General features: G+C 36.1%; 1 protein-coding gene across 2 annotated transcripts in view; it reads right to left on the bottom strand.

Annotated features, from left to right (window-relative positions):
• The window catches only part of LOC117337901 (ATP-dependent RNA helicase DDX1-like), a 191,224-nt gene that overhangs the window by 127,088 nt on the left and 45,021 nt on the right, over nucleotides 1-19,115 (bottom strand). For both annotated transcript variants that reach the window (XM_033899045.1, XM_033899044.1), the window contains exon 20: nucleotides 11,667-11,772. In XM_033899045.1, the coding sequence (XP_033754936.1) occupies nucleotides 11,667-11,772 (106 nt within the window). The remainder of the gene's footprint in view (nucleotides 1-11,666; nucleotides 11,773-19,115) is intronic.

Genomic DNA, 19,115 nt, shown 5'->3' on the forward strand with positions numbered 1-19,115 from the left:
TGTCGAGCGTGGCAGAGGGTTTCAAGAAACCCGAACTAGTTTGAAGTTTGATGAGTATCATTTATTTTTATGTCGACGCCCGTGGCAGACGGTTTCAAACATTTTTTTATCTTATTTTTTCTAATCAATGACAGGGGTATAAGCCTTCAGCAGGATAAAATCATTACAGAGTTTGCTAGTGACCTAATATGGAAAAATATTGGGTCTAAATAATATTTTTCCGTATCGGGTCACTAACAAATTATATAACTAATAGTATGAACAATATAGATCTCCTCCCCAACTTCAATCTCACAAAGCCATGAATGCAAATGCATATAGTTATCAACGACAATCAAATTAAGGCGATATATCTACAGAATGGAATGAATGTGTAATTAACAATAGGCCCATGGGCTTTAACGGTCAGCTGAGGTGCCTTTCATTTTAGCATATTTTACCCCTGTGACCTTGAATGAAGGCAATGTCAATTCATTTGAACAAACTTTGAAGTTCTTCATCCATGCATACTACAAGGCCAATATCAGTCCTCTTGGCCTCTTGGTTATTGAGAAGAAGTAATTTAAAGCTTTTAGCATGTTTGACCCTGTGACCTTAAATCAAAGGTCAAGGACATTCATTTGAACAAACTTTGTACCCCTTCATCCCAGCATGCAACAGAGCCAATATCATGTTTATTGACCTCTTGGTTATTGTGAAGAAGCTGTTTAAAAGGTTTTACCAATATCGGGTTTCTGGGCCTCTTGCTTTTGAAACAGTAGTCATTTATAGAATTTAGCATATTCGACCCTTATGACCTTGAACGAAGGTCAAGATCATCCATTTGAAAAAACTGGTTAGCCCTTCATCCCAGCATGATAAAAACCTAATATTGGGTCTCTTGGCCACTTGGTCATTGAGAAGAAGTCTTTTTAAAGATTTTAGCATATTAAACCCCTGTGACCTTTAACACACTTGGTATCCCTTTATCCCAACATGCTACAAACCTAAAATACGACCTCTAGGTTTCTTGGTTATCAAGAAGTTGTTTAAAGATTTTAACTTATTTGACCCCTGTGACCCTGAATAAAGGTCAAGGTCATCCATTTGAACAAGCTTGGTAGCCCTTCATCCCAGCATGCTACAGACCCAATATCAGGTCCCTTAGCAAGTTGGTTATTAAGAAGAAGTTGAAAATGTAAATTGTTTACCATGGACAATGCATGCATGTTACATGCTGGGCAATGCCGGACAAAAGGCGATCACAATAGGTCAACTGAGCCTTTTGTCTCACCGGGGAAACTATAAAGACAGAACATAAAAACAAAAATGGAAATATATACAGAGGAGCCCCACTTATTTGCATATCGCTTATTTGAATAACCCGCTTATTTGCATAAATTTCTCAGGTCCCGATTTTTTTCTTCTTTATCTTTGTATTTTAATCCCGTGTATTTGCATCGACTAAAACACCGACTCCCGCTTATATGCATATAAAAATTCCAAAAAATCAAAAGATTTTAATCGATTTTAGGGTATTTTTGTGATTTTCCCGTAATAAAAGTTTTATGAAATGTGTTTTAACTTACATTATTGATTCGACACGATGTACAACGTTATCTAATCATTGGTTCACACTTCGTCATTACAGGTTACGTTCGATGCATCGATATCGACATTTAGTTATTATCCAGACCATATCAGTAGCATTGTGCAGAAGAATTACTGAATAAAATATTCATATGCCTCATCTTTTGATGAGATTTGTTTATTTATTATAGCATCGATCCAAACCTGTGTTCTGTGCACTTGAACACTCGCTGAGTCAGGTTGCGATCGCCATGATTGTTTACTAGGCGCGTTGCATTGTGGGGGCATATGTGTAATGAACGACAACTCTTTTTGTGTGTGCGCCATTTTCCAAAACAAACCCAAACAACAATACACATGTCACGGTCATTTAAGACAGTCTATTGCTTCAGCAGTTCATCATCTATGATCAAACAACTAATATACTCATAGCAGGAACACAACATATCTTGAGACGATAATGAATGTTAATTGAAACGATGACATTGTACATCGTAGTGCCAACCCACGCGTGTATGACCGATATGGGACCCAGCATGACAAGTAGTTGAAGTACGTAAACAATGAAGTGTATGCAAATATTTTTATTTGTACATTTACAAAGAATAACAACCCATGTATTTCGTATTTACTCTTATATTTTAAATAATGTTTTTTTTTTAAATATATTTTTAATGCAAATAACGTAAACAATCATATAGCGCCCATTTTGAGTACCTACCTGATGATCTACATGTGTATAAGAGGGGCTAAAACCCAACTCCGCCTATATGAATACTTCGGTTATTTGCATATTTTGTCATGGAAAAAGGGCTATGCAAATAAGTGGGTTGCTCTGTATTTCATTTTCAAAATATTCTTTAATTTTAATTTTTTAAAGAAATATGCTATATCAAAAAAACATTTGAGACTTAAGAGGAAACTATTTTCAAACCAAATGTCACAAGTATTAGATACATCAAGTTCACAATTAACACAAATTGAATATGCAAGTATTAGATACATCAAGTTCACAATTAACACAAATTGAATATGCAAGGATATATAATACAAGAATTCCAGTAGAGTCCCAAACTTTTAATATCCACAGTAGACTAGCTTTTATTTTACTCAGTAAGAGCCCAATTGATTGTACTATCGATGAAAAAATTCCAGGAAGACTTCTCAGAAAGTCTCAGCATTTTGAGGAAACATTTTACGCCTTGGTCTCAGTTTCCAAGGAGATTAATCCCTTGGTCTGAGTTTTCCAAGGAAACGTGTAAATGCTTTTAATTGTTCCCAGCATTTCAATGCAAGCTAAATTTGTCCTGTTGCTCTTGAGACTATGGATCGCCGAATGACAATACCAACATCTGAGACCAACCTTTTGTTTTTTTCATTGCCTTGTATGGCCTGTGGGATGCAAAAACTACACTTTAAATTCCAATTCACGGAAACATCAAAGTAGCATGTTTGTATAGCTCAGACACTATATTTGCACATAGGGGAGAAATAAAAACACTTTTGAAAGTTCAATGTTTTTCTTGATCCTACAAATTGAACCCGAGACATTTGTGGCCATGCCAATAACTTTCAGTCCAACCTGCTGGAGGGAGGTATGGGTGGGAGAGGGAAGTAAAGAGTGGTGAGGCACAAAAAAGACTTTTCCTTCATAATCAATAAATTCCCCACCATCAAAACAAGTAACTAACTAGAGCCGACAGAACACTGACTAAGGCCGGTGAGATGTAACGTAGCAATAGGTGGAGTCATGTAGGTGGTAAACCAGTAACTAACTAAAGCCGACAGAACACTGACTTCGGTAGGTGAGATGTAACGTAGCAATAGGTGGAGTCATGTATGTGGTAAACCAGTAACTAACTAAAGCCGACAGAACACTGACTTCGGTAGGTGAGATGTAACGTAGCAATAGGTGGAGTCATGTAGGTGGTAAACCAGTAACTAACTAGAGCCGACAGAACACTGACTTCAGTAGGTGAGATGTAACGTAGCAATAGGTGGAGTCATGTAGGTGGTAAACCAGTAACTAACTAGAGCCGACAGAACACTGACTTCAGTAGGTGAGATGTAATGTAGCAATAGGTGGAGTCATGTAGGTGGTAAACCAGTAACTAACTAACAACCATGTATTTCGTATTTACGGTAAACCTCCGGTTAGTTCGAACAAAATTAAATAAATATTGACGAACCTGTTCGAATTATTCGAAATTATGCTTCAGAAAATATGCGTGAGTTCGAACTATTCGAGACAATATCGGGGAAAATCTCGGCAGAGTAAAATCATTAGACACAAACACATCCATCGTAAATCTGATACGAAACAACGGCTGCCTGAACAATGGCACATTTATAAGTAAGTAAAATGATAGTTTTTCATTTAATTCAATATTAATTGATCGTTAAACGTTCTTCATTTCGCGATAATTATGATGGTTTTTGCGCGAAGCCGCTCGCGGATCGGGCAATGCGTAGCTACAGTAGGCCCCAAAACAGTACAGTACACGTTTCATTTCATTTTGTGACACAAAAGTTAAACGTTTGTACAGTATAATCTTTGCATGATTATATTTTTTATCTGAAATAGAAACTATCACTTTATTATTGTAATAAATGGTCTCTTAAATACATCAAAAGCAGTCTTCATAACCTGTTGCGTTTACGAAACCACTACTGTAAAAATAGGCGATATGTGTTGGTAAAATTAGGTCAGAACATCAACATGTCTGCTTTTAAATATGCCCAGTCGTATTATCTACAAAACATAGTTGATACCTGCAAAATTATCCATCACTAATTGGGACACCTGTGGATTGTTTTGACTGGATATGAATGCTCTTCACGTAACTCGGCACGATCGGGCGGCCGATCCTTTCAACTTTACCGCAAGAGACACCTCGCGTGGCCTGCTTACCTAGCGTGAGGTCGCAGGTTTTCAGGTAATACCTTGATTGGCAATACTTAAGAGATTGTCCAGTCACAATTAAATAATCATAATGCTAAGTTAACACTAGTTATATGTGAAAAAACACGGACGATTTCTTAGTTTGCCATACACAGCGCGAATACAAATATCGCATGTTATTTATACATTGTCGGGGCCTAAATTTTGCAATCAGCTGTCTCGTGCGTGGTGTATTTTGCAATGTAACAAAAACTGAATTAAAGCTAAAATATGTGGCATATTTTAAATCACAGACGCATTATAATGATCACGCATACAATCATATATAACCTAAACTTGCTTGTTGATCAAATTTAAATCTTGGCATTTTTTCTGGGCCGGTCATCGGGGCCGGGTCGTTGCGAGCTTTCAATTGAGTTTGCCGATAAAAAAAACCTTACTTTACGTTCTTCATTTGACAAGTTCGAACTATCCGAAATGGTGTCAGTTATAAACAGTCAGAGTTCGAACTATTACTAGCTAAAAAATTACTGTTTTTCTAGAAAAAAATGTGTGTTCGAACTATCCGCGTGTTCGAATTAATCGGAGGTTTACCGTACTCTTATATTTTAAATAATGTTTTTTTTTTAAATATATTTTTAATGCAAATAACGTAAACAATCATATAGCGCCCATTTTGAGTACCTACCTGATGATCTACATGTGTATAAGAGGGGCTAAAACCCAACTCCGCCTATATGAATACTTCGGTTATTTGCATATTTTGTCATGGAAAAAGGGCTATGCAAATAAGTGGGTTGCTCTGTATTTCATTTTCAAAATATTCTTTAATTTTAATTTTTTAAAGAAATATGCTATATCAAAAAAACATTTGAGACTTAAGAGGAAACTATTTTCAAACCAAATGTCACAAGTATTAGATACATCAAGTTCACAATTAACACAAATTGAATATGCAAGGATATATAATACAAGAATTCCAGTAGAGTCCCAAACTTTTAATATCCACAGTAGACTAGCTTTTATTTTACTCAGTAAAAGCCCAATCGATTGTACTATCGCTGAAAAAATTCCAGGAAGACTTCTCAGAAAGTCTCAGCATTTTGAGGAAACATTTTACGCCTTGGTCTCAGTTTCCAAGGAGATTAATCCCTTGGTCTGAGTTTTCCAAGGAAATGTGTAAATGCTTTTAATTGTTCCCAGCATTTCAATGCAAGCTAAATTTGTCCTGTTGCTCTCGAGACTATGGATCGCCGAATGACAATACCAACATCTGAGACCAACCTTTTGTTTTTTTCATTGCCTTGTATGGCCTGTGGGATGCAAAAACTACACTTTAAATTCCAATTCACGGAAACATCAAAGTAGCATGTTTGTATAGCTCAGACACTATATTTGCACATAGGGGAGAAATAAAAACACTTTTGAAAGTTCAATGTTTTTCTTGATCCTACAAATTGAACCCGAGACATTTGTGGCGATGCCAATAACTTTCAGTCCAACCTGCTGGAGGGAGGTGTGGGTGGGAGAGGGGAGTAAAGAGTGGTGAGGCACAAAAAAGATTTTTCCTTCATAATCAATAAATTCCCCACCATCAAAACAAGTAACTAACTAAAGCCGACAGAACACTGACTTTGGTAGGTGAGATGTAACGTAGCAATAGGTGGAGTCATGTAGGTGGTAAACAAGTAACTAACTAAAGCCGACAGAACACTGACTTCGGTAGGTGAGATGTAATGTAGCAATAGGTGGAGTCATGTAGGTGGTAAACCAGTAACTAACTAGAGCCGACAGAACACTGACTTCGGTAGGTGAGATGTAACGTAGCAATAGGTGGAGTCATGTAGGTGGTAAACCAGTAACTTAAGCTAATAGTATACAAATAGACAGCAAATGATAAAGAACATGACTTGTACTTTCACAAACCAATATTTTTATGAAGTTCTATGAATTAAGAATTAAAATATTAAAAAATATTAAGATCAACAAGGCATCGCAAACGATACAAATCCCCTCGCGTGCTAACACATGAACTCTGACGCAAAATGGGAGGTGGGGTTATTGCAGGACATTGAAATAACATCAGTTGTCATTTGCACTGAACTGCAATAGACATGGATGGGCTTATTATCAGGCATGGGCTCATTGCCAGATAAATATGGTATATGTTGTTATGCATTCAACAGTATCTGGTTACGCATACTGGCCCAATATATGAAGTTTGGTCAGGATCTATTCAAAAATGAAGTCGCAACAATGCTGACAAAGATTTTCTATAAATAGTAACGGTGACCTTGCCCTTAACCTTGGCGCCCTGAAACACGAACTTGTTTGAGGTATTGCCATGCTTGACCCATATATGAAGTTTGGTCAGGATCCGTTCAAAAATGAAGTCGCATTACAGCGCTGACAAAGATTTTCTATAAATAGTAACGGTGACATTGGCCTTGACCTTGGCGCCCTAAAACACGAACTCGTTCGAGGTATTCCCATGCTGGACCCATGTATGAAGTTTGGTCAGGATCCATTCAGAAATGAAGTCGCAAGAGTGCTGACAAAGATTTTCTATCAATAGTAACGGTGACCTTAACCTTGACCTTGGCACCCTGAAACACGAAGTCGCAAGAGCGCTGACAAAAAGTGAACATACGTACGTACGTACGAACGGAACGCTATATCCCCTCCCGACTTTCGTCGCGAGGGGATAATTAAAGCTGGTTAAGTAAAAGCCATATTCTCAAAATGAGAATTAGGGTGGAGATACTGGAACAAGCATTGAATATGTCTGACTTTAAATTAATATCACAACGAAATAGAATATTTCCAAATGAGCTCATGACGTGAACATAAAACAAAATCAGGCACAACCTTGAAATACCTCTATCATATGTCTCTTTATAGTCTTTAATGCATTCAGGATAATGTTTTGTTGAAATAAATCTGATTTCCAAATGTCATGGTTAATTATTATTAACGAGAAAAGTCTCTTGGTGAAATTATGTACAGGCATTTAAAAAAGAAATTGATAAACTTTGATAAAATAAAGACAAAACTAATCACACAGCCTGAGTTCACAAGAGTTCAGTTTATGTCGTTAAGACTGTCTGGTTGGTTTCCACATGCAAAGTAGGCCTATAGTGCTATCTCCAGGCTTAATGTCATTTTCTTAAATTGTATACAGATTCTAGGGACATAGAATGATTACGATGTTGATAATAAACTTTCAGGATGCCCAATATTTATTTAGAGAAATTATAATTATATTTTCAGAACATCTTCATCTTATTTGAGTGGAAACCTCCAGATAAATTCATTTCTATGGAATTTTAAATCTTTATTCTTTATTTTAATAGAATCATTCACCGATCCCTGCAATTTTTGAAAGCATGATTGATATATTGTTAGTTGAATCCAAGTGAAATAATGGAAGGTTTTAATCAATGACAATTGTTCAGGGTTAAGTGTAAAAGTTTCTCATACAGAAAATTAAGATACAGATTTTCAGTTAACAGCAATACCCTAAGGAGAGAACAATACCAGCTTTCTGTAATTCATTTTTTTTTTTTTTTCAGAAAAGAACAATCCTTCATTAAAACTGTAACAGATCTCCTTCAGTGACAATCATTTTGGACTGGCAAATAATACATCATAATTAAATGTCGGTAACTAGTTGGTTTCGAGAGAAAAAATTGACCAGGCCTCAGACTTAAATAACATGAATATTTATTTAAAAAGAGAGACAGAAAGGCCTTGAAAACTCTCAAGACTTTGAACAAAAGACTCAAACAATACAGTTAATTGTCTGGATGGGACCTGTAAACAATAGACTACATCTTAATTCACTGCTTTTATCTTGAACACATATTTATCCTTGAATCTATTCAGAATTAGTAACTGACACGAAAGAATCTCACTGAATCATTCAGGGAACTACTCCTTACTGCGTCCATTATTCCCCGTTGACAAGCTGGAGGTCCATATTTGTCTATCGAAGGAGGCAGCAAAGACACGGTGCTACCAGACAACAGATACATTAATTAGGGTAAAGGGTTCTATCAAGTTCATTACATGTGGATATCAAAAACCTGCAATGGTATCATTATCTTGTTATTTCCAATTCCATCAATACTGCCAAGGGCGGAAACTTTTATGTTAAAAGGATTAAAAAGATGGTATCTGCCAATGCATATGAATAGCTATGTTTGTCAAATTGGATCTTTTTATCTTTTAAATAAACTTGATATTTCTTCAGCTCACATGAAAGTTCAAGTCAAGTTATCAAAACTCTTGCGCAAATGGCTTAAGCGGATTGAGTTTGATACAAATTTGACCTTGAATTGAGGGCAAGGTCATGATTTAAACAAATTCATGGTTTATTGTATTGCTCTTATCCAATGTAGTCTGGCTTTCAATACAATCTTTTGATGCTTAGACAGAAGTTGTGGCATAACCTAGCAGACAGTGGGTCAAGTTCACTCATTTGAACAAACTTGTTAGCAGGCTACATCATATCACTCAGTCCAAAGCCCTTGGTGCCAGGTAAACCAGCACAAAAAGTTTGAATATGCATAAAGGTTGACTGTGTTTATAGCTAACCGACCAGTAAAGATTACTATTGGTGAATCAACAGTGCCATACAAAAGCTTTGTAGAACATTACTTATCAGTTTTTATGTTGATTCAATCAAATAAGCAGCTTTTTACAGAGATCATTTTGGAGGGGGCCATGGGGCCATTGGCCCACAATTTTCCTGAATGACCCACCGATTCAGAAAAATCCTTTAAATTTCTATAAATTACCCAGTAATGATATTACAGATAGTTCTTTGTTCTTGAAAATGACCCATCCATTTAGTAACCCAAAATAATTCCTGGAATATATATATCTATCACCATAAAAGTCAACCTTTTCTTGAAATGCTGACGTGTATAAATTATGACATGTTAAGGGGAAGGACATGTTGAAAATTTAGTGATCACTAGGTAGTCTACAGTTTCAGCTAAAGACTTGGTTTTCTTCATTCCACTAACCTTTTCGAATTTCCAAAACAGTTCAACATGTCATATACTTGTTGGTATCATTTTGTTTTTAAAGCTGCAGGCCTTGGTATATGATCCATTAAACAGTAATGGACCTGCCACAAGCTTTTAGACTACTCAACAAGCCTCTAAATTTTCATAGAAAGAGACACTTTTGAATGTAATGGACATTACATATCATATTCATGCCAAATATTCCTTCATGCTGTAAAAGAGGTTTGGTGTCAGGCAATACAACCTATTTAGACACTTATAATAAACTCTAATGCATTTCCCAGCATCAATTTCCATATTGACGCCAACTTTTTCCTTAGGTGATGACAATAGACACGGACATTTTATCTATGTTAGACCCGTGTCAGCATTTTACACAATGTAACCTCTGTGTTTCATTTAAGATCAGTGATGCTTCTGGCTGAAAACTGTCTCTAAGACTTCCAGATATCCTTTGTAATGTGTTTGTCACCACAAGACGTCAATTTTGGTTTAATGTAAAAGACCACCATGCATAAATATCATTTGTCTTCTAATTACTATTTAGTGTCTGTAACAGATGCTTTAACACTCATTAATTAATAACAGTAATTAGTTTTGACAACAGAGTTAAAATCATAAAAGTATAGAATTCACTTCCAAGTTTCTGGAAGTAGTCATTTGATTGGCTAATCCAAAAGGTCACCCTGACGTGACCCCTTATGGGATGTTGTTAGATGTCCATGTAACGTAGTGATAATGACCATCTATATTTCAATTAGATTGTTGTTAATTGGTGTTAATTGCTGGGTTTATATAGAGTTAAGATCAGACTAGATGTCAATATGTACATTTGGACATCAAGTTTGTTGTCATTAGGCAAATGTTATATGTTGACATCAGACTCAATGTCATTATGTAAGTGTTAAATATTGACATCAGATTTGATGTCTTTAGGTAAGTGTTAAATGTTGAAATTAGACTGAATGTCATTATGTGTTAAATGTTGACATCAGACTTGTTGTCATTAGGTATTTATTGTTAAATGTTGACATCAGGTTTATTGTCACAAGATTGGTGTTGACATCAAGACTAATCATTAGTTACATGTTGACATCAGGATTGATGTCATTTATTAAATGTTGACATTAGGTTTTATATATATTGTCACAAGATTGGTGTTGACATCAAAATTTATGTCATTATTTACATGTTGACATTAGGATAGATGTCATTAATTAAATGTTGACATCAGGTTTTTGTCTTAAGATTGGTATTGACATCAGGTTATTGTCTTTAAATTGGTGTTGACATCAAGATTGATTCATGAGTTTAATGTTGACATTAGGTTTTTTTGTTTTAAGATTGGGGTTGACATTAGGTTTATTGTCTTTTGATTGGTGTTGACATCAGAATTGATGTCTTTAAATTGGTGTTGACATCAGGATTGATGTCATTCATTCAATGTTGACATCAGGTTTATCGTCATTAGTTACATGTTGACATCAGATTTATTGTCTTTATGTAGAGGTTGACATCAATCTCTATGTCATTGGGTAGAGGTGACATTTGACTTTCTGCTATTTGACATCAGATTCGACGCAAGAAGGTTCTGACATCAGGCTTGATGTCAAAAGATTATTGTTCATATCATATTTGATGTCATTAGGTAGCTGCTGATATCAGGCTTGATGTCGAAAGGTAAATGATGACATCATGCAGACTGGTATTTCTCAAGCAGGTAATGATACCAGACTTGAATTTCTGCCATTAGATTGGTAGATACTGACATTGAGCTTGATGTCATAAGGTAGATGATAACATGGGAGATTATCAAAGATATTTTGAGGAAGGGTGTCTATGAGCTGTCAAATAAAGAAGAGATTGAGTTTACAAGTTAAGTAATGATGGCAGCACCGATATAACACCACTCCCGTCTGTAAGGCAGTGTAGCACCGATATAACACCACTCCCGTCTGTAAGGCAGTGTAGCACCGATATAACACCACTCCCGTCGATATAACACCACTCCCGTCTGTAAGGCAGTGTAGCACCGATATAACACCACTCCCGTCTGTAAGGCAGTGTAGCACCGATATAACACCACTCCCGTCTGTAAGGCAGTGTAAGTTGATCTCCCTGGTTATATCATATAGTTAAAGCTCAGCAGTCCTATGACCTACCTTGAGATGACCCGGACGTGTTGTCACTTTGGTGGACGCTATCAGTGGCTACGTGTCGCTGTAAGGACTTCCATCGTGTATCTTGTGTTGGGTCGATCCTACATACCTGGAATTACAAATACAACCACAACTGAAATTACATGCCCATCCATGATTGTGTAGTTGTCAAACCTTAAATAAAATCCCCATACATAACGCCTAATTGTTAAAATCAGGAATTATTATACTCAACCCCTTGACAATAGGGCAGGTCTCTCATTCAATGGTCACCTCTGTTCCTAAATCAGAAACCTCCCAACTTGAGACCATCAGTATAACCAGCTACAGGGCCATGGAACTAAAGTGCCTCTAGGTAAAGAACTGATAAAGTAAAAGGCCAAAGCAAGAAATTAAGGGCAATTAGTCTGTATGCAAGGGTAGCAAGATACACATCACTTCCCCATAATACTATACACTCCTCAATCCAAATGCACAAATGTACATAGTAACTATATCTTAACAGCAAAAACTGCTGAAAATATAGCCTCCAAGAAAAGCAACGAAAATAACGGCATTAATCATGATAAAAGTTAAACGTTTAGGTAATGGTGCAAGGGACATTGCTATGCCCACCATGAAATGATGGTAAGGGGGAACTGCTGATGCGATCCTCACCAAACTGTGTTTCTGGGTGTCAAGTGGCAACGGGGGCATTTATGTCTTATAAACATTTTCTAGTTTTACTATGCAACACTCAACCAATATACTAAAATTTAGCATTTTATATGATATAGGTGACAACCACAAATTATCAGTTTTTTCTCACATATTATATCTATTAACAATCTTTCGTTTATCATCATGTTAGATATATATTTCTGATGAAAATCAATTACAGATTTCTTACTTTATTAATTGGTCAAATATCTCAAACAAATGATAATTTAATGGGAACACTACTACCATCTTCTATTCATATATCATGGATACAACTAACACACCCTGTGGAAAAGGGAACACTACTACCATCTTCTATTCATATATCATGGATACAACTGACACACCCTGTGGAAAAAAACGATAATTAATCCAAAGATGGTTCACCAGTGTAATTCTGGTGACCTAAAACGAGAGCAATCTTTTCCAATATATCAGATTTTCAGCCTCCTTCACTTTAAATCATTATCTTATCCTGGATTCAGGCAACCTACTTCCTATATTGGTATTGTTGTGACTTTGATCATCTCACTCTGACAAGCTTTCTGACCTATACATTGTCCACACCTAAACAGCTGCCTTATTTATACTGACCTATAAACAGTTATATTCTGTCCAGACCTAAACAGCTGCCCTGTTTATACTGACCTATAAACAGTTATACTCTGTCCAGACCTAAACAGCTGTCCTGTTTATACTGACCTACAAACGGTTATACTCTGTCCAGACCTAAACAGCTGTCCTGTTTATACTGACCTATACAGAGTTATACTCTGTCCAGACCTAAACAGCTGTCCTGTTTATACTGACCTATAAACAGTTTTACTCTGTCCAGACCTAAACAGCTGTCCTGTTTATACTGACCTATAAACAGTTATACTCTGTCCACACCTAAACAGCTGTCCTGTTTATACTGACCTATAAACAGTTATACTCTGTCCTGACCTAAACAGCTGCCTATTTATACTGACCTATACAGCATTATACTCTGTCCAGACCTAAACAGCTGTCCTGTTTATACTGACCTATAAACAGTTATACTCTGTCCACACCTAAACAGCTGCCCTGTTTATACTGACCTATACAGAGTTATACTCTGTCCAGACCTTAACAGCTGTCCTGTTTATACTGACCTATAAACAGTTATACTCTGTCCACACCTAAACAGCTGCCTTATTTATACTGACCTATAAACAGTTATATTCTGTCCAGACCTAAACAGCTGCCCTATTTATACTGACCTATAAACAGTTATACTCTGTCCACACCTAAACAGCTGCCTTATTTATACTGACCTATAAACAGTTATACTCTGTCCACACCTAAACAACTGCCTTATTTATACTGACCTATAATTAGTTAAACTTGAGGGTGGGGGGGCTAGAGGACACCATATATTATACACACAAGAACTGATAAGACTAATACAAATCTCTCTGGTAAAGGTCATTAAGTTATGATAACTTCCATTCTGACCGAGATGCAATTTGTAAGCTGAAGCCGGTTCTAAATTCCATTGTTATAATTCCACGTACATGACATTCAATCATCTCAGTGTCCGCTGGTAATCTGAACAATTCCTGTCAAATCTGCCATTGATACCCAATATATTGACAAACTTATAGGGATGGAGCTATCTAACAGCTGGGTGCCTAGTTATGGACCCTGGGAACTGGACAAGGTGAGACACAATTTCTTACATACTAAGGGAGCTACAACCATAAACTATACTTCTGTTGTTCGTAAAACATTTCATAGATTTAATCTAAACCATATTTCACAAGGTTGTCTATTCAAAGATTTTTTTTTATATCTAGTGAATTCAAGTATTAATCTTCAGGGTCAAGAATTTTTTTTTCACTTTATCAATATTTCACCCAAAACATATAATCTTAAAATTAGCAAAATACCACTGCATTAAAGACAGGTTGACATCACATAAAGAAATGAATTTCAGGATCAATTTGACTAAGGAGGGATTTTGAAGTGTTTATCAAGATGAAACCAGTAATATTGTACTATCAATACTATGCTGATTATAGAACAACCAAAATATCACCAGGAACAACTAGAACTGTCGCCTGGATGGCTGACCAATACCCCCGCAATCTGCACAAGTCAATGGTGAATTGGAACTGTTAATTAGAGGCAAACTAAGATAACCCAGTAAAATAGTGACCAGTTGCATAGCAACCATAATTTGGAGAAAAAAAAAAAGTGGCATGCACATCTACACATGGTCCTCTATATTTGTGTGAAGTTTCATTGAAATCAGCCCTTCGGTTTAGGAGGAGTTGTCGGACAATCTTAAAGTTATGGTTCTTATCAGAAAACCTGTTTATAGTGACCAGTTGCCATAGCAACCATAATTTTGAGAAAAATAAAGTGGCATGCACATCTACACATGATCATTAATATTTGTGTGAAGTTTCATCAGAATTGGCCCATCGGTTTAGGAGGAGTTGTCCGGACAAAATGCTTCTACAGACAGACGGACGGACAGACAACCTGATTCCAGTATACCCCCCTAACTTCGTTGCGAGGGTATAAAAAAAAAAAGATTTATTACAACACTGAGTCACATTTTTAGAAATGTCCAATGTTTGGCAGTCCTTATAATGAATTATAGCCAAAGAGAACCAGAGAACAAATTCCTTAATTCCATCACTGAGTGAAAGACTGATATGATGATGAAAACGTACTCAGATAATTATAAAATCAGAGTGGGGAAAAAACCAGCAAATTTGATCTGTTGGGAAGTAGATATAAGTGATTACTTGTTCAATAAGTAAGTGCAGAATTACCCATAATTAATTTAAGATACTACTAATTAAGTTTAATTGGACTACAATGTTTCGCTTTTGTACTTTTTATCCCAAACTTGGCAGAGGGACCAGTGATGCTGAATTTATTTTCCTGTCCTGCATGAAATTGGACAAAGAACACATATAATAACAATGCTTCTGCAAACTGATGCAACACTGAGCCTTGGCATGATAATCAACTGAAAATGTCAAAACCTCAAGGTCACTTAGATCCAACAGCTTGAGACAATGATATGGAACAAACAATTCCAGACGAGGCAGAGTCTCCATGGTCACCACACCCACACTTTATCAATCGGCATGCTCACCAACCTAGACCAGGAAGACACTCGATAAAAAAACAGCTGTATGCATGAACATCATGTTGTGATATTTAATGTCTGTGGGAAAAAAATATTCTTAGACCTACCTCATCATATAATAACTGATAAAGCCAATGAAAGGGAAACGTCCTTCAAAGTCTGGACAATATAACCGGCTTCATCATTTATAGAACAGCTTGAAGCAGACATACTGTTTTAATGCTACATATTAGCATTCTTCCTATGTATTTAAGCTGGTGTTGCTTATTTGTGAAAGGAATGCAGACAAATTAAATGAGATTATCATCAGTAATTATCAAAATAAATCTGTTTAAATGTCAAACAAACACATTGAGTCCATTTGGTTGCTCTGGGTGCTTTGCAACCCCAGCAGTTCTTTCTGGCATAGTTTTTTCCACATCTTTCAACATTTTACAGAGGTTTCAATTTAACGTGTGTTGAGAGATGGAACAGCCTATCCAACAGATATCCAAGTAATGATTCACAAAGAGCTCTATCACCATTCGTACAGATTTTTCACTTTTCAAGCACTTTTCTCAATTTTACAGTATTTTTGTCCAATCTTGTAGGAAATTGAGGTATTTTTTGTAATAAAAATCAAAAATTGTGTCGAGCATGTAATAAATACCCAAACATCGCAATCTGGATATTATCAAAAACTTAAATAAATAATACTTTGATTAAAATCTTTTTATAATTTTCTTGTGATAAATTACCCATTTTAAGGAATCTGAATAAGTATGTTTATAATACTTTTCCAGCACTGCATGACCAACATTCAAATACATTTCCAACAATAACCCAAATTTCAACACTTCTCCAGCATTGACCCAAATTTCAACACTTTTCCAGCATTGACCCCAAATTATAACACTTTTTCAGCACTGACCCCAATTCCAAAACTTTTCCAGCACTGCGTCATGACACCAAATTCCAGCACTTTTCCAGCACTGCGTCATGACACCAAATTCCAGCACTTTTCCAGCACTGCGTCATGACACCAAATTCCAGCACTTTTTCTGCAATAACCCAAATTCCCAGCTTTTCCAGCACTAAACCAAAACTCCAACACTTTTCAAGCTTTGACCCCAAATTCCAGTACTTTTCCGACATTGACCCAAATTCCAGAATTTTCCCAGCACTGACCCCAAATTTCAACCCTTTTCCAGAACTGACCCCAAATTCCAGTACTTTCCAGCACTGACCCCAAATTCCAGTACTTTTCCAGCATTGACCTTAAATTCCAACCCTTTTCCAGCACTGACCCCAAATTCCAGTATTTTCCCAGCAATGACTCCAAATTCTAACACTTTTCTATCACTGAACCCCAATTCCAACACTTTCCCAACAATAACCCAAATTCCAACACTTTTCCAAGAATTACCTCAAATTCCAACACTTTTCCAGCCCTGACCCAAAATTCCACTACTTTCCTTGAAATGACCCCTAATTCCAGTACATTTCCAGCATTGCATGACCCCAAATTCCAGTATTTTCCCAGCAATGACCCCAAAATTCAAAAACTTTTCCAGCACTGACCCCAAATTCCAACACTTTTTCAACACTGACCACAAATTCCAATACTTTTCTTACACTGACCAGTTCCAGCACTTTTGAAGCACTGACTCCAAATTCCAGCACTTTTCCAGCACCATGACCCCAAATTCCAGCACTTTTCCAGCACTGACCCCAAATTCCAGCACTTTTCCAGCACTGACCCCAAATTCCAGCACTTTTCCAGCACTGACTCCAAATTCCAGCACTTTTGCAGCACTGACCCCAAATTCCAGCACTTTTCCAGCACTTTTCCAGCACTCACACTAAATTTCAGCACTTTTCCATCAATGACCCCAAATTGTAACACTTTTCCAGTACTTACCCCTAATTCCAGCACTTTTCTAACAATGACCCAAAATTCTAACACTATATTTATTGACAAACACATTTCATGCATAACTCATAAATATTTCATTGAATACATTTTTTCTTTTTCTTTTTTAAATTGATGTATCTTTATCAATTTCAACTGATCATTTGATATTGTAAACAACAAATTGTTCATCCATTTTGTACTTTTAGGTTTTCCATGCACTTTTTGGCAACAATCCAGCTAGTGTTTTGGAAATTGGGCAAAGATAAATGATATTAGATAACACAAAAACATTGTTTTATGAATTACAACAGATTTCAATTAACTCAAATGATACTTCATATCAACACAAAATAGCAAAATCTGCATAGAAAAGTTTTCCAGTATTCTAACATTTTTCAGGGAACATTATTGAGCAATTTTTACTTTCCCAGGTTATGCCTGCTATCTAATATCAGGTACTTTTTTATCAATGACATCTGCTACAGCACTTTTCATTGCCTGTCTAAGTCATGTCCAATTCCTTAATCAAAATCATATTGAATTATACCCTTTCATTTTATTCCAGGTTTGTGTGAAATTTGCCAAATTAGTAACAGGTTAATCGGATATTCAGACAGAAATGTGACGGATTGATATCATTCATTAATTAAGCCATAATGGAATTTTCTTGCAGCTCCTGTGGAGTCGGGCAATACTCATAAAGATCGCTTTATTTGCGTGCCATTTCATATCCAGATCTTGGTTGACAAAGTTCTCTTGCAGGGTCCAGGTCAGGAGAACTAATACAACCTATCAAAGTTATGATTCTTTACAAGAAATCCCAGATGGATCTTGGTGCCCACCAATGAATGATCTTTATTGGTTCTATGTCAGACAGATCTTCTCCCTTAATGTTTCCATTTTTCCTTCTTTTCCTCTTAATAATCTGATAACAAGAACAAGTGGAATCTGAACATGAAGTTTGAGAAATATCCCTGTGGTACTTTTCAAGAAATAGAGATAACAAACTCAAAAACTCCAGGATGGCTATCTGTCGGCCATTTCATTTTTCTGATCAAAAACCTATCTTGAATTGGTAAGAGGGACCAAGTGGAACCTACACAGGAAGTTTGAGAAATAACTCTCCAGCACTTTTCAACTGACAAATGAACACCAGAATATGATTCAGTGTAAATAGTAAGCTAAATCTGTCGAGGGATTCTCAATGAAGACATGCCATTGATTCAGAACACAATCAGATATGATGGGACGTGATGAACTGAATCAAGCAAAACAGTATGTTTAGAGAATATAAATAAAAAAAATTCAATTAACCACAATAGAACAATGTAATGGTGTCATTATAAAATAAATTCAATCAAACACAATAATTTTATGGTTTTTAATTTGTATAGGTCTAACATTTCACCATTGTCCCAGTCAGAACTAGTTTGAAGGTATTAAATAAGGCGTCTGAACACCCCCTTGAAGAAACACCAATGAGAAAGAAAACATTTGTATGTTTATATATGAATATTCTCTGGATATTTATCCTCATGCTATAATCAATGACCGCAGATATAGCCAAATAAATGACCGCGAATATAGCCAAATTATAAACACCTTGTAGATATTATACCATCTCTGCTGTATGCCAATTTTTTCTTTAATAATGAACATGAACTAGCCAACATAGTTTTACAACATTTAAATATAAGATGAACTACTGGTATCAATTAGATGAATTCATCAA

The sequence above is a fragment of the Pecten maximus genome, chromosome 11, assembly GCF_902652985.1.
Source record: "Pecten maximus chromosome 11, xPecMax1.1, whole genome shotgun sequence".
Taxonomy (NCBI): Eukaryota; Metazoa; Mollusca; class Bivalvia; order Pectinida; family Pectinidae; genus Pecten; species Pecten maximus.